The following is a 27,891-nucleotide window of genomic DNA, read 5'->3' on the forward strand; positions in this document are numbered from 1 at the left end:
CATATTTTTCGTAAAAAAAATCGCAATAAGCGTTTATTGATTGGTTTGCGCAAAAGTTATAGCGTTTACAAAATTGGGGGTATTTTATGGCATTTTTATTAATATTTTTTTTTTACTAGTAATGGCGGCGATCAGCGATTTTTTTTTCGGTACTGCGACATTATGGCGGACACTTCGTACACTTTTGACACATTTTTGGGACCATTGGCATTTTTCAGTGCTATAAAAATGCATTGGATTACTATAAAAATGCCACTGGCAGTGAAGGGGACAGAAGATCAGCATTGCTCTCCCTGACAGGACCGGGAGCTGTGTGTTTACACACACAGCTCCCGGTCCTCGCTCTGTAACGAGCGATCGCGTGTGCCCGGCGGTGATCGTGCCCGGCGGGCACGATCGCCGCCGGGCACACACGATCGCTCGTTACAGAGCGAGGACCGGGCTCCCGGTCCTGTCAGGGAGAGAAATGCTGATCTTCTGTTCATACTTAACCCTTTCCCCGCCCCCTAGTGTTAACCCCCATTGGCTGCTGGGCGTGGTGACATATAGCTATGTGCTCTCACCCAACAGAGCCAACCTGCCGCTGTATAACTGCGGCGGCTGGTCGGCAAGCAGTTAAAGAAAATGATTTGCTTACATATGCATTTAGCAGAAGATGCTTTATTATAATAGTTAATGCTCTGGCAATTCATCTAGCTGATAAATGAAAATGATGGTGAACACTTCTGCATGTCCTAGCTACTGTATGTTTCCCTGAGTTATAAATATAACAAGCTTATCTTTTTAAATGCATGTTCTTTTCTGCTTTTATACTGTAGTATATTTGCATTGTTAGGGTAAATGCAGATAATATTGTTTTAAAGTACCTGCAATGAATTGTCTTACAAACATTCCCTAGACCTTTTGCTGTAAGGCCAATATTCTGTTTGTGTAACCTTTAAAAGCAATTGTTGTTGGGTGTAAGCTTTGTTGAGTAGGGCTAGGGTGGATTTCAGATTTCAGTTGATGATGTAAGGCAAGAGCTCAGCTGGATCAGCAGTTATTGTGTGTATGTGCTTTATAGGCAGAGGAAATGTCAAATAAAAAAAAATGTTCTACTCTTTTCAGTCTTTGAATGCCATGGATTCTGCATGTGCAGTTAGTGATGCTTTACTCTTCTTCTACAAGGCCATTTCTGTAATAGTTGTCTTATATCAATAAATGCTTTTTTATTGTGTTAATATTTACTTAGGACTACATATACTTGTGTCCTTTAGAGCACTATCACACTTCTCCATATGCAGTAACACACACCCAGTTAATGTGCATTGCATTATGACAGCCATTGACAAGACTCAACACACATGCACAAAAAAAAACCTGCACATTATTATTGGGTAGGGCATAACTTGCATTGAAGTGCAATGTATGCCTTGCTATGACTTATATATGGATAGCGGAGACATGACCAAATTATTGAAATACAGACTTATGCACCATATTTCAATCAGAGGGCTTCTGTTATTTATTTTGAGGGTCTCCCCACAGGCTGTGTGGAACTCGATATTGGCCCAAGAGCCTTGGAGTACATCCAGGCTATAAGTTAGGTAAGAAGGAGCATAATACACACCGTCATAAAGCTATATGAATAGAGATTGAGATTCTCAAAGATCCTAAAGAAGCAGGAAATCCTGTGAAACGCATAGACCAGTATTTTGATCTTTTGAACCATCTATCTGGTTTTTATGTTGTATTATATCTTAATGTTCATTCTTTGCAATTTCCCTAAGGTCTATTTTAATATGGAACTTTAAATCAAAATTTTGTATACAGTTTAATGACTTGCTGATTTCACTATAGGAGGTATAATTAGAGTCCCACCCATTTTCTTTTGAATACAGTTGAGGTTTTGGGGATGATGTCTCTGATAGTGTGGTTTTAACATTCAATAAATGTTATTCTAACATTCCACCTACATATTTATGTAGTATAAACCCAGCTTTTTATCCATACTGAACCTCTCGAACCTCTTTCCTGGATTTTATCCTCAGCAAACCTCATCCAGGCATTTAAATTTATGACTCCCACTGGAATCAAACCATTTTCCACTCTCAGGCCCCGTACACACGACCGAGTTTCTTGGCAGAATTCAGCCAGAAACTCGATCGGAGCCGTATTTTGCCGAGAAACCCGGTCGTGTGTACACTTTTGGCCGAGGAAACCGACGAGGAACTCGTCGAGCCAAATAGAGAACATGTTCTCTATTTCCTCGTTAGTCAATGAGGAAACTTGGCTCGCCGAGATCCTCGGCGGCTTCACAAGGAACTCGACGAGCAAAACGATGTGTTTTGCCCGTCGAGTTTCTCGTACGTGTGTATGGGGCCTTAGTGAATTGTCTAACCTCCCTTCCTCTGAAATCTTCTGTTACCTTCAATATAAACACTTCCTTACAACCCTGATACCTAGAGACTCATCTGCCCCCTCCATGTCCCTCTTTGAGCAAACCTGCAAAAGGGACCCTCATAAGCAAGGTCTAATCTCCTCTCTCTCTTCTCAATGACACTAAGTGGGAAAGAGACTTAAGGCTCATACACACGGTAGGACATCCAACAAAATTTCCCTTGGATTTTTGTCCTAATTGATTTGTCCTGCCACACCCATAGCATACACACAGTCAGACTTTTCTGCAAACTTTTCTAAAAGTTTCCTAACATCACGTGTTTTTTTTTGCTCTTTTCTGCTCTTTACCGCCACCCTTTGGTTAACTTCTGCTATTGTTTTTTGCTTTTAACATTGGTTTTGAGCATTCGTATTTGCACTTTGTCCAAAAGTTGGTTGGATTGCTGTACACACAGTCACACAAAGCACCATCGGACTTTTGTTGCCGAAAAGTTGGTCCGTTCGCAGACCCAACTTTTTGTTGGATGAAACCAGAAAAAGTTGGTCTGATGGAGCGTACACACGGTCGGACAAATTTGAAAAGTTGCAGATTTTGAAGTTGGTTGGCCAAAAGTCCTACCGTGTGTACAGGGCTTTAGAACTGACGTTAGATACAGCAGACTGGAACCACATCTGGCAAGCCACTTTGTCATCTTTCAGAACATCGTGGCACTAGAAACCAATTACAAAGTCCTAACTTGCTGGTATTTGGTCCCCGCCAGGATCTCTAAGTATGTTTCCCATTACGCTTCCAACTGTTTCAGGGGCTGTTTGACAGCTCTCTCTCATACTTCTTATTACTTTTCTCTCTCAACTGTTCTCTCTACTGGTAGCCCACTAACAATGGCAATCCATATGGCCTGTCTGAACCATAGCCCAAATGCTCCATGGTAGAATGCCTCCCCTATTCCATTCCCTTTTATTTTTACATATAAGGCTACAAAATCCACTATCTGACAAGGTAAATTTACCCTTCCTTCCCTATATCAGTGAAGTGTCAATCCCAAATCTGCGAGAGTATTGACTCCACTTTTATCACACTAAAAAATGCCTCCTCCATTTTATCCTACCAAACTCTGGTCTATTCGATAAAAAGTTTAGATATAGCTTACACACCTTAAACTTGTATGATATTATCCAACTGTCATTAAGGTTCTCCCATGTAGGATCCACCCTTTACTTTTTTATCTGGATCTTCTTACTGCAGTCATGCATAGCTACCATTGTGTTATTTACATGTCTTTAGTCATTTTTTGGACTATTGTTTGTACCACTTATACTTTTCAATAAAATCTTTGAACAAGAATGTCAATGCAACGCAATGCACATATGCAGTGTATTAATGTGTGTTGAGGTAACTCATGTAAAAAGGGTCTTTGCTTGTTACCGTGCATGGAAAGGTAGGAAGCCTTGCTAAATGAAACCTATGCTGAAAGATATTTTGGGGATCTGTCAATGTTGACCTTTTTCTAAAATCTCTAGTCTCTGGCTTCAAGACCTGCAAATTAATTGGCCCAGAACAAGCAGGCTGATAAGAAAGTCAATGTGAAGTCAACAGTCTTGGCCTACAAGATCTGCACCATTAGAAAGTATTGAAGCCACTAGTTCAGTGTGAAAGCCAGGCAACTGGAAGTTTTAAAAGAAGGCAATGGTAACTACCATTATATGTACAGGCTTTCATTTACATACCGTAATATAATACTGTTAAAAACATAGCTACATGCAAAAATGTACTGCTCCTAAAGCAACCTGGGATTTCCATTTCATGCCTGTAGGTAAATATGTAAAACATATGTCCGGTTATTGCAAAAATAGAAGCTGCAAACTGTTGTACCTACATTTTAGACAAACTCTGCCCCAAACAGCCAAACCTTCCCCAATTTAGAATAAACAATGCTTGTTTCCGGTAAGCTTCACTCCTTGAAAAGATGTATGAAATATGTCTGCCACACTTGGTATGGTCCTGTTTTTCTCGAAACATGTGGTGGTCCATAGTGTTAATGGGACACAATCATTTTTTTCTTTTAGTGTTTAGTCTATGATTATATTGCTATTTTCTGAGAAATACATTAAAAAACACATCTTAAAAGGATAATTGTTTTAATTGATATAGATACATATTTGAATGCTTTATGTACTCTGGGGACATAGTATAATATAATACAGTACATGAGTTGTATGTGGTACCTAAGGCAGCAGCATATAATAGTATAATGCTTCTACTGGATATTTTTTTGTTGGTAATACTGTGGTGTTGGGAGATTGTTATGATCACAGAAGATACTATTAATGGAGGAGATTGTATTATGGTGTCAGTAGATACCCTTATGATGCCAGAAGATTCTTTAAATCCCCATTTATACCGAATGCAGCTTTGAAATTGCACTACTTCAGTTATGGCACAGAAAGATATTTTCATTGTGACAAGAGACACTATTGTCATTTTAGTGGACCTCATTATGGTGCTAAGGGACAGGACAACTGTTCTGTAGGATACTGTAACAATGCTCTTGGTGTGACATTACCAAGTAAAACCCCACCAATGTTCTGACTATCAACAGTCAGATAATTATGCTAGTTCTACGTAATTTCTATTTATTAATTTATGTATTTAATATTTCTATACATCTGCATGGAATGTAACTTTAAGTAAGCAGCTTATGTTTGTATTGCTGCAACCATCACCTTTTGTACCAAAATCGAAGTATCTTGTAACTTCAAAGATGTTTACAACTCTTTGTTCTAATTTTCAGGGGGAGATCGGGAACGGATGACTGCAAATCATGAAACATACCTTCTTATGGCCAGCACGCAGAATGACATGGAAGACTGGGTGAAGTCTATTCGTAGAGTCATATGGGCACCATTCGGTGGAGGTAAGATTAAAGTTGTTCTAAAGGCTAAAATGTATTTTCTTAATGCATTGCTTGCAATAGGGTTTACACCCTGATGGAAAGAACTAATATAATGCTATTTTTTGGAACAGATTTATATTGTGAGACCCTGACAATATGTGAATGGGCATAAAAGTGACACTGGATTTCAGTGGTGGCCCACCCGTAAGGGGCACAAAGATGCAACCCCCCTAATTTGTGCGCCCGGCCCCTAATTTACATGCAGAATGCCCTGAGCCCACCCAGTTGTGTGACAATAGAGAATTAATATTCGCTATTGTCTTCCTGATTCACCTCCCGGCCAATCAGGAAGCGGGTCCCGAGACTCGATAGGCCAGAGGGTCTTAGAACCCACTTCCTGTTCGGTCAGGAGGAGAAGTCCCAAGCCTTCCCTTGGCAAGCTGGAGCAACAGCCCTACCCTGGATCCTAGTCATCTCTCATCTGCCTCCTTAGGTAAGGCCACCTTCCTGTCCGTCTTCTGCGGGGGGTGAGGGGGCGATGGCTGTGGTGCGAGTGAGGGGAGGTGGCGGCAGTGGTGCGACTAAAGGGAGGGTTTGTTTGCTGGATTCTTTGAGGTGTAGGGGGTTCTTATTTATGTATATGGTATATATATATATGTATGCAATTTTTTACTTGATTATCAGCGCAACACAATATTTTCTTATTGATTCACAAAGCACTTGCCTGTAAAGTTGCGGCGGCGTAGCGTAAATCCTCTGGCGCAAGCCCGCCTAATTCAAATGATCCAGGTAGGGGGGCGTGGATCATTTAAATTAGGCGCGTTCCCTCACCGATCGTACTGCGCATGCGCCGTCCCTAAAATTTCCCGACGTGCATAGCGCTAAATGACGTCGCAAGGACGTCATTGGTTTCAACGTTAACGTAAATGGCATCCAGCGCCATTCACGGACGACTTTCGCAAACGGCGTACATTTTTAAATTTCGATGCGGGAACGACGGCCATACTTAACATTGGTTGCCCCTCATATAGCAGTCACAAATGCTACGGAAACGTCGTAAATGCACTGCGTCGACCGCGCGTACGTTCGGGAATCTCGCGTAAATAGCTAATTTGCATAGACGATGGGGAAAACGACGTTGGCAACACCTAGCGGCGGGAAAAAAATGTGCATCTAAGATCTGACAGCGTAAGAGCCTTACGCCTGTCAGATCTAATGGATATCTATTCTAAGAATCAGTCGCATAGATACGCCGGGCCAGATTAGGACTTACAACGGCGCAAATGGCGTTGCGCCGTCGTAAGCCGTCGTAAGCCCTTTGAGAATCTGGCCCTTGGACTGCTATTTAATGATAAAGGGTACAGTTTTTGGAACAATTATCCTGTTGTCATACATGTGATATATCAGAATTTCAGGAATAGGTTTCATTTTAATTAGAGTTCATAGAATGAAGCTAAACAGTTAAAATACATACAGTATATTGGGATTTTATTAGCTGCCAAATGGTTTGCAATTCTCTTTGGCTTGTGGTGTGTGTTAGCCTCTGTTGCAGCAACAACACAGCAAGGAGGATAACATTGGTAATACAACACCCCCAGTCTGCGGATTAGACAATGGAGGGGAAGCAACACACTGAGGTCATCCTTATGCCTATTCCTCCTAATAACATGTTCGCTGTCAGCACATGCAGGCATCAGAGCCTGATTAGCTCCTAATGCTTATGAGCTCAGCTTGATGCCGATATTCTTGCTATAAAACCCTTGTTTCAGGATATAGTTTGTAGTTATATCTGTACACAGGGTAGCCATATTCGCTCATTAAATTTGCTGGCTTGCTTTGGTATTGCATACTGGTTGGGTTTTATCACTCATTCTCTTAATGTACATATTGACCAACTAATTGAAAACAATTCTCACTCTATGTTGCTATCTATTCTCAACAATTGTTAGGTAAGGATGGTAACCCGATTCGTGGAAATTGACCTAGGCACATCTATCTGTAGTGTTTACTTATCTCTTGCCAAAGCCAAGAGTCGTGTGTCTTTCTGCTGTTTAATTCCTCTGTTATCAGCATGATAACTTTTGACAAGTCCTCCAAATTGGGAGATAAAACCAGCCTGAAATTGTTGTCAGGGTGGGTGCTTTAAATAGATTAGCATAGAGCTGATCTATTCACAGCACAGCTCAGAAAGTATCTTTGTTTGTCTGCCTATGTGGCGTGGGTGTGTGTGTGTCTTTCCTCAAATCAGCTGTCATACAGTGTAAGCCAAGACTACACTGCTACTGCTGAATGAGAAAGTAAAAATTCGAACATGATATACTGTAGGAATTCTAAAGAATATAGCAAGCAGATATCCATATAAAACTTATGTAGGGAGATTTGTTTCATCTCTGTGTATCATCTGAGGCTGATTACTTCACTGGGTATAGGAGAGGGTGTATATCCCCTTTAAGCTGATCTACCCAACACATAGTAGCAGTGGCGGTGCGTCCACCATTCTATCACCATAACTAGATTCATGCATTGCATGAATCCAGCTATGGTCGCCACTGACACCCCCTAATGAGGTGGAAGCATTGAACTTAGTTTTTTTCAACACGTCGTTGTGTTTTACGTCACCGTGTTCTGACACAATGTTTTTTTTTACCCGATGGTGTGTAGGCGCGACAGACCATCAGTCAGCTTCATCGGTTAACCGATGAAAACGGTCCATGTATGACATCGGATGGACTGATCGTGTGTACACGGCATAAGAGTTCCCCTTCGCAAGCTATCTCTTCCGATCTTAAAAATCTTAGACTCCAACCAGGGCTGGACTGGGACAAAAATTTGGCCCTGGACTTCATCCAGACTGGCCCACTTTGACAGGTCTCTCACGTTGGGGCCGGACAACTCCCGCACCCCCCCCCCCCCGGCCACCCAAGCCCCCTCTCCCCCTTCACTAGCCACTAGCCGTTTTACTTTATTAGAGTAGAACAGCTGGTACTCGTACTCTTATAGGCAGTACCAGTGGGGAAGCTAGACATTATTTCTCCCGGGGCAAAGAATCAGTTCGGTGCCCCCCCTCATGGGACAAGATTAGGCAGAAGTGAGAAACTCCCAGGCTGCTGTCACTGAAGCCGGCCCACTGAGCCATCGGCCCACCGGGAAACTCCCTGTAGTCCCAATGGCCAGTCCATCCCTGAGTCTCCAACTCAGTGACCACCTTCGTAAAGACTTTGACTATTATGCCGCGTACACACCATCACTTTATGTGATGAAAAAAAATGACGTTTTTAAAAACGTCACTTTAATTGACTGTGTGTGGGGGAAAACGTCGTTTTATGTCTTGTAAAAAACGACCAAAAAAAATTGAAGCATGCTTCAATTTTATGTGTCGTTTTTCAAAAGTGCACTTTTTACTTCACAGAAATTGACCGTGTGTAGCAAAAAACGTCGTTTTCTAAGACGTTTTTTCATCCACGCATGCCCAGAAGCTACTTATGAAGCAAGCTTCAATGGTAAAAAGTGATGAGAACGTAACCTCGCTTTGCAAGAACATTGTGAGAAAACGATGGTGTGTAGGCAACTTCGTCTTTGAAAATTGAAGTTTCAAAAACGTCATTTTTTACTTCACAGAAAGTGTCGTTTTTTTCCATCACATAAAGTGATGGTGTGTACGGGGCATTACATCAAATTACTACGTTTACAAACCTATTCGGCAGCCAACAAACCAGGGGCCTATATGGCTAAACAATTTAAGAAGCAACTTTCCAATAAGAAAATTAACTAACCCGTTGGATATTGCCAATGAGTTTAGCAATTTTTACGCAAAACTCTACAACCTTTCGAATTCAGACCCCCTTCCTTCACCTACCCAAGCAGATATATCAAGTTTCTTAGCTTCCGTCCCCCTCCCTTCTATCTCCCGAGAACTACTTGACCTCCTTGCAGCTCCTTTTTCTCTCACTGAAATTCACAAACTGATATGTAACTTACCACTACATAAAGCACCGGGCCCAGACGGATTCCCAAATGAATATTATAAGAGATTTGCCCAAGAACTAGTCCCCCATCTCTGTGACGTCTTTTACCAATTTGCTACTACTGGTAAAATACCTAAAATGCCATAAATTAAATGCACCTGTGTTCTTTGTCCATAGCATATGCCTGCCCATACCATAACCCCAACGCCACTATGGGCCACTTGATCCACAACGTTGACATCAACAAACCACACTACACTACACCATCTGCCCTGTACAGTGAAACACTGTGCCAGACGCCATCAATTGTGAGCATTTGCCCACTCAAGTCGGTTACGATGACAAAATGCAGTCAGGTCTATTAGTTTGTGCAGAAATTCTTTGGTTAGGCAAACCGATTGTTGCAGCAGCTGCCTGGTTGGCTGGTCTCAGACAATCTTGGAGGTTAAGATACTGGATTTGGAAAGTCCTGGGATGGTGTGGTTACACGCGGTCTGCGGTTGTAAGGCTGGTTGGATGTACTGCCAAATTCTCTGAAATGCCTTTGGAAACGACTTATGGTAGAGAAATTAACATTTAATTCAAGGGCAACAGGTCTGGTGGACATTTCTGCAGTCAGAATTCCAATTGCAAGCTTCCTCAAAACTTGCAACATCTGTGGCATTGTGCTGTGTGATAAAACTGCACATTTTAGAGCGCCCTTTTATTGGGGCCAGCCTAAGGCACACCTATGCAATAATCATGCTGTCCAATCAGCATCTTGATATGCCACATCTGTGAGGTGGATGGATTATCTGGGCAAAGGAGAAGTGCTCACTAAGGACCCTTTCACACGGGGCTGTCCCTGTGCGGGCTCCACTTTAGCTCACCGGGGATCGCTCCGTCAATCCCTGCTGAGCAGGCAGATGACAGGTCTGTCTCTGCACACTATGCAGGGACCGACCTGTCAGAGCGCCGCTCTCCTCTATGGGGGATCAGATGACGACGTACCGTAGAGTCCATTTTTATCCGATCCGCCAGACGGATGGAAAAGTAGGGTTTTCCTCCATCACACTTTGGCGGATCGGAGTGGGTCAGATGTCAGCGGGCATGTCACCGCTGACATTCGTGGCTCCATAGAGGAGCACGGAGTGCCCGTTCATGTCCGCCTGCCATTTTTTTTAGGTCTGTCTATCCATGTGAAAGGGCCCTAACGCAGATTTAGACAGATTTGTGAACAATATTTGTGCGAAATAGGCCTTTTGTGTACATAGAAAAAGTCGTAGATCTTTGCGTTCAGCTTATGATAAATAGGGCCAAACACAAAAGTGTTGCGTTTATAATTTTGCTCAGTGTGTATATATGTATCTATATATCTATCTATATATAGATATATCTATATCTATATCAGATCTCTCTCTCTCTCTCTCTATATATATATATATATATATATATATATATATATATATATATATATATATATATATATATATATATAGATAGATAGATAGATAGATAGATAGATAGATAGATAGATAGATAAAAGATCATTAGTTAAGATAGATCTATCTAAGGATATGGATGGAGCATGGATAACAATCAGTTTATTAACAAACCAGCGCTTGGTCTGTCATAACCCTGCTTCATCAGGTCTGCTGTGTGAGCTGGCAGCTCTATTAATCATTAACTACATGATTAAATTAATGTTTGTTTACTCCTGCTGGGGGTGAAAGTGTCCTAAACACAATTCCTTGTAAGAGAATGAACATTGTAACTTAAATAAATAACATAAGGCAAAGTCACTCAGGACATTTCTGGGGTGTTTGCATAAAAAAAGCTATTATGCATGATTGACGAACTGAACTGTGAAAGTCATTTGGACATAACAGTGTAATAAATGTAAAGAATATACAGGTGCTTCTCGTAAAATTAGAATGTCATCAAAAAGTTCATTATTTCAATTCAAAAAGTGAAACTCATGTATTTTATATAGATGTGTTACACACAGAGTGATATATTTCAAGTATTTCTTACTTTTAATTATGATGATTATGGCTTACAGCTAGTGAAAACCCCAAATTCTGTATCTCAGAAAATTTGAATATTACATAAGATTAGAGTGGAGCGGACACCTGGATGTTTGGGTTCGGACCCGAACCCGAACTTTAAAAAAAAAGTTTGGGTTCGGGAACCCGAACTCCGAACCCCATTGAAGTCAATGGGACACGGACTTTTGGTAAAAAAAAAAAAAAATGCGCGGAGGTCCCCCCAAATTCAATAACCAGACCCTTTAGGTCTGGTATGGATATTAAGGGGAACCTCGCCGTCAATTTAAAAAAAAAATTACGTGGGGTTCCCCCTTAATATCCATAACCAGACCCTTCAGGTCTGGTGTGGATTTTAAGGGGAACTCCACCCCAAATTTAAAAATTAAAAAAAAAAATGGCGTGTAGTTCCCCCTAAAATCCACACCAGACCCCTTATCCGAGCATGTTGACCTGGTCGACCGCAGAAAAGAGGGGGGGCCCCCCCTCTCCTGAACCGCACCAGGCCACATGCCCTCAACAGGGGTCTTCCAGATTCTAATAAGCCCCCTGCCCGCATACCCCCACAACCACCGGGCAAGGGTTGTGGGGATGAGACCCTTGTCCCCATCAACATGGGGACAAGGTGCTTTGGGGGGCACCCAAAAGCACCCTCCCAATGTTGAGGGCATGTGGCCTGGTGCGGTTCAGGAGAGGGGGGGCCGCACTTTGTCCCCCCCTCTTTTCTGCGGCCGGCCAGGTAAACGTGCTCGGATAAGGGGTCTGGTGTGGATTTTAGGGGGAACTCCACGCCATTTTTTTTTTAATTTGGGGTGGAGTTCCCCTTAAAATCCACACCAAACCTAAAGGGTCTGGTTATTGAATTTGGGGGGACCTCCGCGCATTTTTTTTTCCCCGAACTCCGAACCCGGACCCGAACTTTCAGCAATTATTCGGATTTGGGTTCGGGAAAAACCCAAAGTCCGTACCGAACCCGAACTTTACAGTTCGGGTTCACTCAACTCTACATAAGATCAATAAAAAAAAAAAAGGATTTTTAATACAGAAATGTTGGCTTACTGAAAAGTATGCCCATGTACAATATAGTATGCACTCAATACTTGGTTTGGCCTCCTCTTGCATGAATTACTGCATGACATGGAGGTGATCACCCTGCTGCACTGCTGAGGTGCTATGGAAGCCCTTGGCCTTCAGCTTGTCTGCATTGTTGGGTCTGGTGTCTCTCATCTTCCTCTTGATAATACCCCACAGATTCTCAATAGTGTTTAGGTCAGACGAGTTTGCTGGCTAATCAAGCACAGTGATACCATAATTATTAAACCAGGTATTGGTACTTTCGTCAGTGTGGGCAGGTGCCAAGTCCTGCTGGAAATCAAATCAGCATCTCTCAACACCAGCAGATGACAATGCTCCCCAAATCATCACGCACTGTGGAAAATGTTGCATTCCATTTGGAACTCAAGGTACACCACACTGGTTGCAAATGATTATACTGTATATACGCCAAGTTTTTCAGCAAATTTTTTTGCTCTGAAAATCCCCCCTAGAGTCACCTTTTTGCACCTGATCTCCCGGACTTTGGGGACCCGGTACCGACACTCTTCCTCTACAAGTGTGCAAAGTTTGTTGTCCGTTTGACCTACGGCCGGGGAGCACAGATTCTTCAAAGCCGGGCACCTGTTTCATAGACTCTCATGTTAAACGTCATGGACACAGTGAGGCATGGGCACAGTGAGGCATGGGCACAGTGAGGCTTGGACACAGTGAGGCATGGACACAGGGAGGCATGCACATGGACACAGTAAGGCAAAGTGAGGCACAGTGAGGCATGCAGATGGACTTCAGTCAATACGTTTTCCCAGTTTTTCGTGGTAAAATTAGGTGCCTCGGTTTATATTTGGGTCGGCGTATACTCGAGTATATACGGTAATACATAAATAAATGCTACATTAATTTATTATAATCATGGACTGTGGTCTGTCCACAAGTGAAGCAGTACCGAGGTACTTTTTTTTTTTTTTTTTAAAGGATGTCTTGTATGAATCACACAATCCACATCACAATTATCTAGCACACAAGTTTCAAACACAAGGCCCACGGGCCGAATCTAGCCCTTCAGGCCATTTCATGTGGCCCTCACACATCTCCTGCAGCTGCAGGAGAGCTCCAGTCCTCCTCTGGTCCTACTCCAGACCCTTACTTTCTGCTTTCAAGCAACGCATCCAGCTTCTTCCAAGCAGCAGCATAAGGAAAGGGGAGTGCACTGTGATGTAAGGGAGAGTAGGGGACTCAAACTCTGATGTTGGGGTTGCTGTTGACATCTAATATATGGGGAGGGGATGCACTAGACATCTAATCTTACGGACACATCTAATCTTACCTTCCCACCGGCCGCCTTCTGAGTCCTGACCCTTTAAGGCTTCTAAATGCTGGGAGGCGGAGATGGGCATTCGGGTCATGCGACCACATGATCGGAAAGTTCAGGGTGATTGCTAGTATGCATTAGGTAACTGCCGGCTACCATGCTGGGAGCACTCAGGGAGTGCGCTCTCAGGACGGTGAGTGGTTTACACAGGGCCAACGGGCCGAGATGCCACATATTTGCCTGCGGCCGGTGTGAAAAGGTTAAAGGACTAAAGTACTAAAAGTACTGTATTATTTAGTAGAAAAGTATTAAAGTACTTTAAAGTAGTAACAATAAAAGTAGTATTACATGAAATAATAATAATAAAAATACAATAATCACTGACTCAAAACGCTGTATTAGTATTGTAATATTTTTTTCTAACTTTGAAAATGTGTGCATATCCTCTGTAGTTGCAGCTTTTGTTTTTGTTTAGTATGTTCAGCTCTTAATAACAGCCAGAGGAAGAGTGTGATGCATCAACTTCTTGCTTATTGCAAAACTACATCTCCCATGGTTACTTGTAGTGCCATGCTCAAACTGTACTGCTGTTCTCTCTGAGCCAGAGTAAAAGAATACACCCCTGGGTACCCTTTAGATGTGCATGTTCCAAAGAAAAGCTGGCTGGTGTAGAATTTGGCTATGCTGTCTGCCCATCAATTGCTTGATTACATTCTATGACATCAGCATCTGAAAAAGTAAACAAGCAACAGACCAGCACAGCTAAAGTCAGCCGGAGATGTGTTCTTTCATTGGGCTCATTACTCCTCATCACTAACATTTGTAGTCCCTGCTCTTAGTGCATCTGAGTGGGTGGCTATGAAGCAAGATATTGAGAGGACCAAAAAAATTGTAGACACGGGTATACAGGAAATAATTGCAGATGGGGATCTCTGGAATTTTTCTAAGGTATTTACGAGGATGTTTAAATGTTTACAGAGCTTTAAAGAAACATGATGAAACAATTAAGAATTCAAGCCTGAAACACATGTAAATTTTGGTTCTTGACTTTAGCCACCCTTTATTTGATGCAGTAATTCATGGAAACCAACCAGAATCCATATTGCATTAATCTGGCCTCAGCAAAATAATTGTTTGATTCTGTACTCCAGAATTTAAAATGAACGTGACACTTGATTTGTTAAGTCAGGGAAAAGATAGCGGTCACCCTGAATATTAATATTAACTGACTCGGTTTGCGAGTGTTGTCTCGTAAAACAAGCAGAATTCAAGCTAATGGGGTGTTCAGTACCGCATTTGGCCAGAGTTGCGCCGGTGACACTCGGAATAGTTCGGAGCCGTTCGGAAATACAGGGAAACACTCAGAAATACTGTGTTTCCGAGCCTTTTCCGAGAGTTTTCGATATCAGCCGAGCTGTCCCCGAGTATTTCCAAGGCTTGTCGGTGCCCCCCCCCCACCTCTGGCCAAATGCAGTATTCCATGCAATAGAAGTCAATGCGGATCAAATTATATTTGTTTCCATTGACTTCTATGGGGAAACTCGCTTTGATATGCGAGTGCTTTGGATTACAAGCATTCTCCTGGAACAGATTATGCTCGTAATCCAAGGTTCCACTGTATATGGATTATTTTTTTAATTACATGCATGCACGTGTGTGTGTTGTGTCTCTAAATTCAGGTAGAAATTCAGATAAAAAATATGGTCTTTTTCTTGCCACTGGGAGCCCATATTTCCTATATTTCATAGTGGGAGTTATAAAAATACAGGGCCAGATTCACAAAGGATTTACGACGGCATATCTCCACGTACGCTGTCGTAAGTCCGAATGTACGCCATCGTATCTATGCGACTGATTCATAGAATCAGATACGCCTCACTGTTGCCAAGATACGAGCGGCGTAAGTCTCCTACGCCGTGGAATCTTGTGTGAATATTTACGCTGGCCGCTAGGGGCGCTTCCGTATATTTCCGCGTCGAATATGCAAATGAGCTAGATACGCCGATTCACGAACGTACTTGCGCCAGCCGTATTAATATACGCTGTTTACGTAAGGTGTACGACCGGTGTAACTTTACCCCTCATAAAGCAGGGGTAAGTCTTGTTAAGGTATGGACGTCGGAAACGTCGGAACAGCGTCGTATTTTACATCGTTTGCGTAAGTCGTACGTGAATGGGGATGGGCGTAGGTTACGTTCACATCGACTAAGCGTTGAGCTGGCGTAATTTAGGGAGAAAATTCGACGTGATACTGAGCATGCGCTGTTCGTTAGGCGCGTCATTTACGTGGGGTCACGATTCATTTCCATACAACACGCCCCCTACCAGCCTACTTTGAATTACGCCGGGCCATTTACGCTACGCCGCCGCAACTTACGGAGCAAGTGCTTTGTGAATACTGCACTTGCCTGTCTAAGTTGCGGCGGCGTAGCGTAAATAGGATACGCTACGCCCGCACAAAGGTGCGCTCAGATAAGTGAATCTGGCCCTTACAGTGTATTCATGTATCACATATTTAACCACTTCCCGACGGCCGTACGACTATTGACGGCCGCAGGGTGGTTCTACTTCTCCAGGGCGCCGTCAATTGACGTCCGCCCCTTTCCGCGTTCCCCGCCCGAGCTCCCGAGCGCGCAGCAGGGAACTTATGTGCTGGCCGTGTCCCTTGGACACAGCCAATCACAGATCGCCGTGAACGGCCAATCGGAGTGGCCGTTTGCTAGGCGATCTGTGCGGCCAATGAGAGATGATCTCATATGTTTACATATGAGATCATTTCTCATTGCCGGCTCTCACAGACAGCGGTGCTGTCAGGGAGAGAGGAGACCGATCTGTGTCTCTTGTACATAGAGACACAGATCGGTCACCTCCCCCAGTTACCCCCCTTCCCCCACAGTTAGAACACTATATAGGACACACCTTTAACCCCTTCCTCACCCCCTAGTGTTAACCCTTTCCCTGCCAGTCACATTTATACAGTAATTAGTGCATATTTATAGCACTGATTGCAGTAAAAATGTGAATGGTGCCAAAAATGTGTCAAAAGTGTCCAATGTGTCCGCCATAATGTCGCAGTCGCAATAAAAATCGCAGATCGCCGCCATTACTAGTAAAAAAATAAATAACAAATAATAATTATGTCCCTTATTTTGTAGGCGCTATAATTTTTGCGCAAACCAGTTGCTTATTGCGATTTTTTTTTTTTTTTTTACTAAAAATATGTAGAATACGTATCGGCCTAGACTGAGGGAAAAAAAATATAGAAAAAAAAATTGAGCTATTTATTATAGCAACAAGTAAAATTTTTTTTTTTTTTCAAAATTGTCGCTCTATTTTTGTTTATAGCGCAAAAAATAAAAACCGCAGAGGTGATCAAATACCACCAAAAGAAAGCTCTATTTGTGGGGAAAAAAAGGCGTACATTTTTTTTGGGAGCCACGTCGCACGACCGCGCAATTGTCAGTTAAAGCGACGCGGTGCCGAATCGCAAAAAGTCCTCTGGGCAGGAAGGGGGTGGTTAATTTTATGCTTCCTTTGTACATACACATTTATAAAGTGTATCTATTGTAATTCATGCCACTAATTGTTACAATAAACATACACAAATTGATTTATTATCCTTGAGACGTGCGTATTTGGTAGAACTGTGCTGAAGTACTGCAGATTCCGTGAAAAGCAGTAGAGGTTAATTGACGAAGGAATGAAGGAGTAGGACTGCACCTTTAATAATCACTAAGCTGTCACACGTGATGCCTGCTTGAAGTCAAGTCAAAGTCAGAGCAAGGGAATTCATTGCTACTGCTGCCTGGGTTAGTTGTTTACTCCTTTCCCTCTCGCTGAAGCTTACAACTGCACCTGCTGCATGCAAAGCGCCTGGAGCGCACAGAGCCATTTAATACCTAGGCTAAGGAGTAATGTAACTTACACTTCCATTCAGCTAACAGAGAGAAAAGAAAATAAGTTCCTGGGGATTCTTGTCAGCTCCTTTCTCTCCGCCAAGCTTTGGTGTCAAGCATGCTGATACAGGGAGTTACTTTCAGAAGAATCTTCTTGAAAAAGGTGCTGAGACTGGATGTCTAAAATTGGCAGACTTTCATGTATTTCTTTTATTTATTTTTTTTCTAAAAATCTGGAAATGTATTGAATCATCCGGTAGGGATCGATAAATTGCTTTTTTTTTAGTTGTTCTTTTACAATTTGGCATTTCCACCTGAGTGGGTAGGCTGTCGTCTCCTGTGACTATAACTGCTAGGCTGACCATGTGATCCAATGATGAGTTCTTTTTTTCTGAATCTTTTCTAAGTAACCTTTCTAAACTGACAGAAGGAAATTGAAGTAAACACGCAAGGCAGCAAACAATACCAAGAAAATGACATTAAAGTGATTCAGGAATGACTCATACGTCTCATCCCAATGGTACTTTTAAAGGACACCAGTAGTTCCCACACCTGCTGGCACCTGTATGATGCTTGAAGACCGAAATGCAGCAGCTTCTTCCTCAGCCTCCTTTCCCTCCAGCCCTTTCATACCCAAAGGCACTTATAGGAAAATAAAAAGGTGCTTTAGCTTCCGGAGAGGTATGTCTGCATTTGTTGAATCCACCTACTACTAGAATGTATTTGCTTCGAGAACCAAATAGTAGACATGTGCATTAGTTTTCGTTAGAATGCATTTTCGTCCGAAAATCGTGTTTTTTCGTTATCGTTTTAACAAACGATAACGAAAGCGCAAGAAACGAAAACCGAAAGATCCGACATAAAAAATGCTTTATTTTCGTTTTCGTTACGGTAAAAATTCGATATAGAGAGATTCGACATTATAGAGAAAAGATTTGACATCATAGAAAAAAGATTCGACATCATAGAGAAAAGATTCGACACTATAGAAAGAATAGATTCGACATTACAGAGAATAGATTTAGATTTATGAGAAAATAGATTCGACATTATAGAGAATAGATTCGACATTATTACTAGTCATACAACATTAGAATTCTTGTAGGCGGAATATTCGAACGGAAATGTACGATTCGACGTAAAGTTTCGACGTTCCGTCGAATATTCTTTTGACCATTCGACAGAAACCAAGTATTATTGGATTTTCGGACGAAAGCTATTCCCCAACGAAAAACGAAATAAATCAAAACGATTTTCGGGAGTAACTAAATAAATTTATTTTCCAAACGAAAAAACAAAACAAAATATTCCAGTCTGCACATGTCTACCAAATAGTGAGCCACCAGTATTCTTTACTGGTGCCTATAAAATACAAATATTATAATGCATTGCATTTTGCTTTGCATTTTGCTTTGCTTGCTGTTACAGACTTTTCAAATCACTGCAAAGCTCTTGTGCATTGTTTGATAATATTTTTGGGCATAAAGAATAAGTGCAGAGCTCATGAAGAAAAGTGATAGCGCTGCATTCATTGTGTTGTGGGTTGGTATCAAGTACCTGTAGTGCTGGCTGCTGTTGCTTAAAAACATTTTTTGTTATTTGTTTTGTCACTTAAGCGCAGAGTTTTTCAAATATACAAGATTTTTGGGTAGTAGTATTCTAATTGTATACAGGAAACCCATGGTTTGAGAGTAACTTGGTTTGAGAGCGTTTTGCAAGATGAGCAAAATGTTTTAATACATTTTGCTTTGATATACAAGTGATGTTTTGATATAAGAGTAGCGTCATGTCACAACAGAGTATAAAAAAAGAAGAGAGGAGCCTCTAAGTGTAGCAATATGGTTACATTTAATGAAGGTACAACATTTAGCAACTTATTGCTACACTTAGAGGTGCCTCTCTTCTCTTTTATACCCTGTAAAAAATGCTTTGATATACAAGTGCTTTGGATTACAAGCATGTTTCTGGAATGAATTATGCTCGCAATCCAAGGTTTTACTGTATACAGTATTTACATTTTGGAGTACTTTCCTGTACTTGTATTTTATTGAAATACTCAATAAGTCAGATTCCTAGCTGGGTGAAATGCAAACAGTCAATGGGTGGATGAGGAGTAATATACTCAATCACATACCAACGAAAGAAAAAAGACTTACGACGCTTTCTAAAAACGTGTCTCTGCCAGCTCATTTGGCCAGAGGTAGCTTTACTATTGACTGTATACAGTCTACATTGCAACATGAAGCCTGACGTCTATGCAGAACATAAACACAGTGGTAAAACAACTTTAACACTATAGTGATGTGATGTTCTTAGCATCTACTATTACTTTAATGATACTTGTAACAGTATGGTGTTGATTTACTAAAACTGGAGAGTGCAAAAGCCCTGCAGAATAACCAATCAGCTTCCATGCTTTTTTTTTTTTTTTGTCAAAGCTTAATTGAACAAGCTGAAGTTAGAAGCTGAATGGCATTGGCATTGGCTACCAAACACAGCTGCACACTCCAGTTTTAGTAAATCAACAAACAACAAAAAACAAACAATGTATTCATGCATGTTCAGTTCAACCAACCCTCATTTGCGTATTTATCATTTAATCCATTCATAGATCCATTTATTTGTCGAACAAAATCTCACTTCAAGGGTGCTGTAAAACCATAAAAAGAGACAATCCTGCTTTTCTCAACTTTGGTAAAAAGGAAATGGAGCAGCTGATGTTTGAACTAAACAAAAATTTGTGTTTTCTCTGTCCCCTTAAAGAATTTAAGATGCCACGAATACAAATGTAATTGTAAAAGCCAAACTCCAGACAAGACTTTTTTTTAGTTTTGAAAGAGGGCAGAAGGGTTAAAATGTTGGTCACGTTTATAATGTCCATTTATTGTCCCTATTGGGAAGATTTACCCTCACTTCCTGTTCCTATGATGGGGTGTCATAGGGATAAGGAGTGATGGCATATTTCTCTGATGGAGACAGAAACAAGGAAACAAAATGTTTGCTTACAAAAAATGGGAGGGCTGAAAATGTCTTAGGCCCCGTACACACGACCAGTTTCCTCGGCAGAATTCAGCTTCCGACCGAGTTTCTGGCTGAATTCTGCCGAGGAAACTGGTCGTGTGTACACTTTCGGGCGAGGAAGCCGACGAGGAGCTCGGCGAGGAAATAGAGAACATGTTCTCTATTTCCTCGTTGTTCTATGGGAGCTCTCGCCCCGCAGAGCTCCTCGGCGGCTTCAGTGCTGAACTGGCCGAGGAACTCGATGTGTTTGGCACGTCGAGTTCCTCGGCCGTGTGTACGAGGCCTTATAGGTTTTCATTGCACTGTGTTCTCTTGTGATAACAACATATTTGTTGTCCTGGTTTTACCAGGACAGGACATGCAGGGAATTTCCCCTGTGAGTATGCTGACAGCAAAACTCTTGAAAAATTGTTTTAATTGTTACCCACTCCATTGAATTTTTTTTTTACATTAAAGTGCACCTGTGCTAGACTTTGAGCATTAAAGTATTTACATTTCATAATTGTTCAGTGCAGGATACAGGATCAGCGTGCACACCACAGTAGGTACCTGCAGTCCCAATATAACCACTCACAATCCCTAGTTTTTTGCTATTGTTCTTAAGGGATGGACATTTTACCTCTGCAAAAGTGGTTAACTTCTCGACTAAGCCTGGGGTGGGCCTTACATGGACCTTGCCAGAAATAAGGTGCAGGACTAGCCTGTGACGTTGTTTTAGTCACTGGATTCTGTGTTAGGCGCTTACCTTGGCGTGTAGTGTAAGGCCCCGTACAGACGGGCAAACATGTACGATGAAAACGGTCAGCCGGACCGTTTTCAGCGTACATGCCCGCCCGGAGATTTCTGTCGCGCGTACACGATACGCGGCGATGAGGCCGCGCCCTCGCGGCGACGTGCGCGGCCCTGGCAGTTCAATGCTTCCACGCATGCGTCGAAGTCATTCGACGCATGCTAGGGATGGCGGCCGCTCGGACATGTACGGTAAGTCTGTACAGACGACCGAACATGTCCGATGGACAGGATTCCAGCGGGCATGTTTCTAAACATGTTTAGAAACATTTGCCCGCTCGAAAACGGTCTGGCGGGCAAATGTACGCTGGAATCCTGTCCGCTCGGCTGTACAGACGACCGAACATGTCTGCTGAAACTGGTCCGCAGACCAGTTTCAGCAAACATGTTCGGTCGTCTGTACGGGGCCTAATGCGTTGAGTTTAGCTACAGCCCTTATGAAGGTATGCTCACCAGGAGGATGTGTGTGTGGGTGGGGGGGGGGCGGGGGGGGGGGGGGCGTCTCTAACATCCTATTTCCTTGGGAGGACCGTAAGCTTACTGTAGTAAGTCAGAGCTTTTTGGCCTTTACTGGTACACTGGGAGCTGTTGCTTCAGTCATCCTGTGGGTTAGTTGTGGACTGCATACTGCAGCACAATTAAAATTCTGTCAGTCCATGAATCAGGAGCACCGGCTGTGTCACTTTTATTCATAATGCCTCATACACACAATCATTTTTCCCGGCAGTCAAAAGTCCATCGGGAAAACCGAGGGGAAAACCAAGAACCTGCTCGGTTGCTTTTCCCGTTTACACACGGCCAGTTTTTCCGACAGGAAAACTGCCATGACAGCTTTGGTCTGGAAAACTGGCCGTGTGTATGCTCTACTGCAGTGTTTCCCATAGGAAAACTGCCAAGCAAAAAAACGCAGAGAATCGCAGTGGGAAAAAAGGAGAACAAGTTCTCATTTTTTTTGCTCGCAGGTTTCCCGACAGGAGACATGGAGCATACACACGGCCGGTTTTGCCAACCAAAAGCAAACATGGCAGTTTTCCCGTCGGGAAAACCGATCGTGTGTATGAGGCATCTGTTTGGCAGCACCTTTTTCCCCTTTCTCAGCTCCACAGGACACCAGACAGAGTCGCCATTACACCTGTCCAGTTTTATCTTGATCAAGCTCACTGCGAATGTGCATGCAGTTTTGCTACACATGTACATAAGACAAGCCTAGTTTCATCTTTTCCTAATCTCACTACACACAGCTCGGCAATCCTTGGACATCTTCTGGGTCCCAGCTGCCTTGAGTGCCTGGTCACAGACTCATTGTCTGGTCACAAACTCATTGCAGTAATTTGTTGTGGGACATCCCTCACCACAGATTGCAAATCAAAGGCGCAAAAGGGAAACGTCAGCGGGTTTTTTCCAGCTCATTCTCAGGTAATGACTCTTGGGGAGTTTGTACTCTCCCTCTGACAGACCTTGTTTTTGTCAGCTCTGGCCACTGTCCGCAAACAGAGTTACTTATTTCGTCTGATACCTCCATTGGTCCCTCTGGCGCACTTAACCCCTACTATTTTTCTAGAGAGGAGTTTTTAGTCACCATGATTTAATCGGCAGACTCTTTGCCCTTTTTAGAGACCTCAGACTGCAGAGGTGGCAAGCAGGCCCCTTTTAGCCTCTCCTTCAGCATCTGCTCCTGACTTTCTTATTACTGCTGCTACGCCCTCTGAGGAGGAGGACGATACATCATCGGCTTCTGAAGTTTGGGTGATGCACCACAACAAGACTGCAAACACGTGCAATGCTTTTTAGGATTAAACCAGACAAATGCCTTCTGTAAAGTAATCCAACACAGATCACTTTTCAGAGGGGTAGCAAGGGCTGCTGCACATGAGAAGGAGCCCTTAGGCTGCATTTACACTATAGCATTTCATGAATTTATGAATGAACGAAAAACTTCTGTTGCGTGTGCGATGCCAAACAGTTGCAGTTTAGGTGATATCAGATTCAATGTTTTATAAATATGCCATTATGGTTTCTCCATCTCCGTTGTGATCTTTGAAGATTAATTTCTTCACAATGGCTATAGCTACAGTAACTAATAAGGACTTGGTTTAAAAGAGATTTTACTGCTTGTGCAGAATATATAAGTAATTTGGGGTGCATAGTTTGGGCACAGGCACACTTTAAATAGACCTCAAAGTGACGCTAGACACACACTGTTTATGGTAAGTTACATTGTCCCTTCTATTTCTTTATGTGGATGACGGCAATGTAATTATTAAAAAAAAACCCCATCTAAGGCTAATAATAAATAAAATTAATAAACTGTTTTAAATTGGCATACAAATATATACAGTGAGGAAAATAAGTATTTGAACACCCTGCTATTTTGCAAGTTCTCCCACTTGGAAATCATGGAGGGGTCTGAAATTGTTATCGTAGGTGCATGTCCACTGTGAGAGACATAATCAAAAAAAAAAAATCCAGAAATCACAATGTATGATTTTTTTAACTATTTATTTGTATGATACAGCTGCAAATAAGTATTTGAACACCTGAGAAAATCAATGTTAATATTTGGTACAGTAGCCTTTGTTTGCAATTACAGAGGTCAAACGTTTCTTGTAGTTTTTCACCAGCTTTGCACACACTGGAGGAGGGATTTTGGCCCACTCCTCCACACAGATCTTCTCTAGATCAGTCAGGTTTCTGGGCTGTCGCTGAGAAACACAGTTTGAGCTCCCTCCAAAGATTCTCTATTGGGTTTAGGTCTGGAGACTGGCTAGGCTACGCCAGAACCTTGATATGCTTCTTACAGAGCCACTCCTTGGTTATCCTGGCTGTGTGCTTCGGGTCATTGTCATGTTGGAAGACCCAGCCTCGACCCATCTTCAAAGCTCTAACTGAGGGAAGGAGGTTGTTGCCCAAAATCTCGCAATACATGGCCCCGGTCATCCTCTCCTTAATACAGTGCAGTCGCCCTGTCCCATGTGCAGAAAAACACCCCCAAAGCATGATGCTACCACCCCCATGCTTCACCGTAGGGATGGTGTTCTTGGGATGGTACTCATCATTCTTCTTCCTCCAAACACGGTTAGTGGAATTATGACCAAAAAGTTCTATTTTGGTCTCATCTGACCACATGACTTTCTCTCATGACTCCTCTGGATCATCCAAATGGTCATTGGCAAACTTAAGACGGGCCTTGACATGTGCTGGTTTAAGCAGGGGAACCTTCCGTGCCATGCATGATTTCAAACCATGACGTCTTAGTGTATTACCAACAGTAACCTTGGAAACGGTGGTCCCAGCTCTTTTCAGGTCATTGACCAGCTCCTCCCGTGTAGTCCTGGGCTGATTTCTCACCTTTCTTAGGATCATTGAGACCCCACAAGGTGAGATTTTGCATGGAGCCCCAGTCCGAGGGAGATTGACAGTCATGTTTAGCTTCTTCCATTTTCTAATGATTGCTCCAACAGTGGACCTTTTTTCACCAAGCTGCTTGGCAATTTCCCCGTAGCCCTTTCCAGCCTTGTGGAGGTGTACAATTTTGTCTCTAGTGTCTTTGGACAGCTCTTTGGTCTTGGCCATGTTAGTAGTTGGATTCTTACTGATTGTATGGGGTGGACAGGTGTCTTTATGCAGCTAATGACCTCAAACAGGTGCATCTAATTTAGGATAATAAATGGAGTGGAGGTGGACATTTTAAAGGCAGACTAACAGGTCTTTGAGGGTCAGAATTCTAGCTGATAGACAGGTGTTCAAATACTTATTTGCAGCTGTATCATACAAATAAATAGTTAAAAAATCATAAATTGTGATTTCTGGAATTTTTTTTTTTGATTATGTCTCTCACAGTGGACATGCACCTACGATGACAATTTCAGACCCCTCCATGATTTCCAAGTGGGAGAACTTGCAAAATAGCAGGGTGTTCAAATACTTATTTTCCTCACTGTATTTGAAATCAAATCTGTATTATTTTGTGGAAATAATATGGTGTGGGCAGAGTGAAATCAATTGGGATGTGGCCTGGCTGGGTGTTTTTATTGAAGCATCTAATAGGCTTGGGGCAGGGAGTACTGCGCTCCGAGTCCACCCAGTTGTGTCACACGGAATCTCCTCCCGGCCAATCAAGAAGTGGGCCTGAGACCTGTTTCCCGATTGGCCAAAACAACAAGTGATCCTATTGGACCACAATGAGGAGTGGGGAGGAGGGAGAAAACGTGGAGGCCGCGGGAGGAGATGCAGGGGATGAAGCTGTTGCCCAGAGGTAAGCGCTGCCTTTGGGTAAGTGCAGGGCTAATCGACCGAACAATGGTTGTGGAGGTTGTGTGCAGACCTGTCCGACCGACCAACGAGGGTGGGAGGTGCGGGTAACCCGACCTGGGGGGTGGATGTGGATTGTTTGCCGCCCCCCCCCCCCCCAAAAAATATACCACCAGCCGCCCCTGATAGTCACATTGGCTGCTCAGATGTGATAGGAAGGAAATGCTCAGCATAGAAACTCACTGAAAACTGAGCAGGTGCAGAGCTGCCAACACTGCACCACAGAATCCTGAACTGAATTGGAGACTTGGAGAAAAGGGGAAGATAGAGAGCAGCATGATCAACCAGGTTTTACAGAAAATGAATCCCACAGCGTGAATAAACAGCATGTAATTCATGATTTTTTGATAGTTTTTTATGATGTGGGTTTAGTGACACTTTAAGCATTAATAACGGTTTTACATATGTACAAATTGGAAAGCCTGGTGGACAGTGGGTGAACTTTACAAAGGGAGACATAAAGAAATCAAACAAAATCTCTATTTATTTAGGATAAAGTGGGAAGGATTACAGCAACTTTCAGACTTTATTAAAGTGGTTAAAGTCCCAATGAGCACAGTGGCCTCCATCATCTGTAAATGGAAGAAGTTTGGAACCACAGGACTCTTCCTAGAGTGGGCCGCTGGCCAAACTGAGCGATCCGGGGAGAAGGACCTTAGTCAGGGAGGTGACCAAGGTCACTCAGACAGAGTTACAGCATTTCTCTGTGGAGAGAGGCGAACCTTCCAGTAGAACAACCATCTCTGTAGCACTCCACCAATCAGGCCTGTATGGTAGAGTGGCCAGAAGGAAGCCACTCCTCTGTAAAAGGTACATGACAGCCCGCCTGGAGTTTGCCAAAAGGCACCTAAAGGACTCTCAGACCGTGAGAAACAAAATTCTCCGGTCTGATAAAACAAAGATTGAACTCTTTGGCCTGAATGGCAGGCGTCATGTCTGGAGGAAATCAGGCACCGCTCATCACCTGGCCAATATCACCCCTAGAGTGAAGCATGGTGATGGCAGCATCATGCCGTGTGGTTGTTTTTCAGCGACAGGAACTGGGAGACTAGTCAGGATCAAGGGAAAGATGAATGCAGCAATGTACAGAGACATCCTTGAGGAAAACCTGTTCCAGAGCGCTCTGGACCTCAGACTGGGTCAAATGTTCATCTTCCAACAGGACAAAGACTCTAAGCACACAGCCAAAATAACAAAGAAGTGGCTACAGGACAACTCTGTCAATGTCCTTGAGTGACCCAGCCAGAGCCCAGACTTGAACCCGATTAAACATCTGAAAATGACTGTGCACTGATGCTCCCCATCCAACCTGATGGAGCTTGAGAGGTCCTGCAAAGAAGAATGGGAGAAACTACCCAGAAATAGGCGTGCCAAGCTTGTAGCATCATACTCAAAAAGACTTGAGGCTGTAATTGGTGCTAGGATGCTTCTTCAAAGTATTGTGCAAAGACTGTGAATACTTATGCACATGGGATTTTATTTTGTTTTTTATTTTTTATAAATTTGCAAAGATTTCAAACAAGCTTATGTCACATTGTCATTATGGGGTATTGTTTGTAGAATTTTGAGGAAAATAATGAATTTAATCAATTTTGGAATAAGGCTGTAACATAACAAAATGTGAAAACAGTGAAGCGCTGTGAATACTTTCCGGATGCACTGTACATTTACAATTTATAAAGTTAAAATTCAATTTGAATTGTCCTCCGCTATTAACAGGGGGCATACATGGATCAGCCATAACATTATGACCACTGACAGGTACATTTAATAACATTGATTATCTTGTGACAATGGCATCTGCAAGTGGGTGGGATATATTAAGCAGAAAGTAAACATATCCCTGATGTTGATGTATTGAAAGCAGAAGAAATGGACCAAATTTTAATGGCTAGATAACTAAGCCAGGGTATCTCCAAAACTACATCTTTTGTGGGATCTGCCCAGTGTGCAAAGATCAGGACCTACCAAAATTGTCCAAGAAAGGAAAAATAGCGAACTGGCAATAGGGTCATGGGCAACCAAGACTCACTGATTCATGTGGGAAGCAAAGGCTGTCCCGTTTAGGTCCAACAGAAGAGCTACTGTAGCTTAAATTGCTAAAAAAGTTAAAGCTGCTTCCAATAGAAAGGTGTCAATACCCAGTGCATCATAGTTTGTTGCATATGGAGCTGCATAACAGCAGAACGATCGGGGTGCCAATGCTGACCCATGTTTGCAAGCAAAAGCCCCTACAATGGGCACATG

The 27,891-nt window shown here is 42.7% G+C and overlaps 1 protein-coding gene across 5 annotated transcripts in view; it reads left to right on the top strand.

The window, feature by feature from the left end:
- Positions 1–27,891, top strand: part of ARHGAP24 (Rho GTPase activating protein 24) — a 737,825-nt gene that overhangs the window by 633,002 nt on the left and 76,932 nt on the right. For 4 of the 5 annotated variants that reach the window (XM_040326578.1, XM_040326570.1, XM_040326599.1 and 1 more), the window contains one exon: positions 5,172–5,294. In XM_040326578.1, the coding sequence (XP_040182512.1) occupies positions 5,172–5,294 (123 nt within the window). Of the gene's footprint in view, positions 1–5,171; positions 5,295–17,413; positions 18,205–27,891 lie in introns of those variants that run through there. The other variant, XM_040326593.1, reaches the window with a different exon arrangement.

The sequence above is a fragment of the Rana temporaria genome, chromosome 1 (assembly GCF_905171775.1).
Source record: "Rana temporaria chromosome 1, aRanTem1.1, whole genome shotgun sequence".
Taxonomy (NCBI): Eukaryota; Metazoa; Chordata; class Amphibia; order Anura; family Ranidae; genus Rana; species Rana temporaria.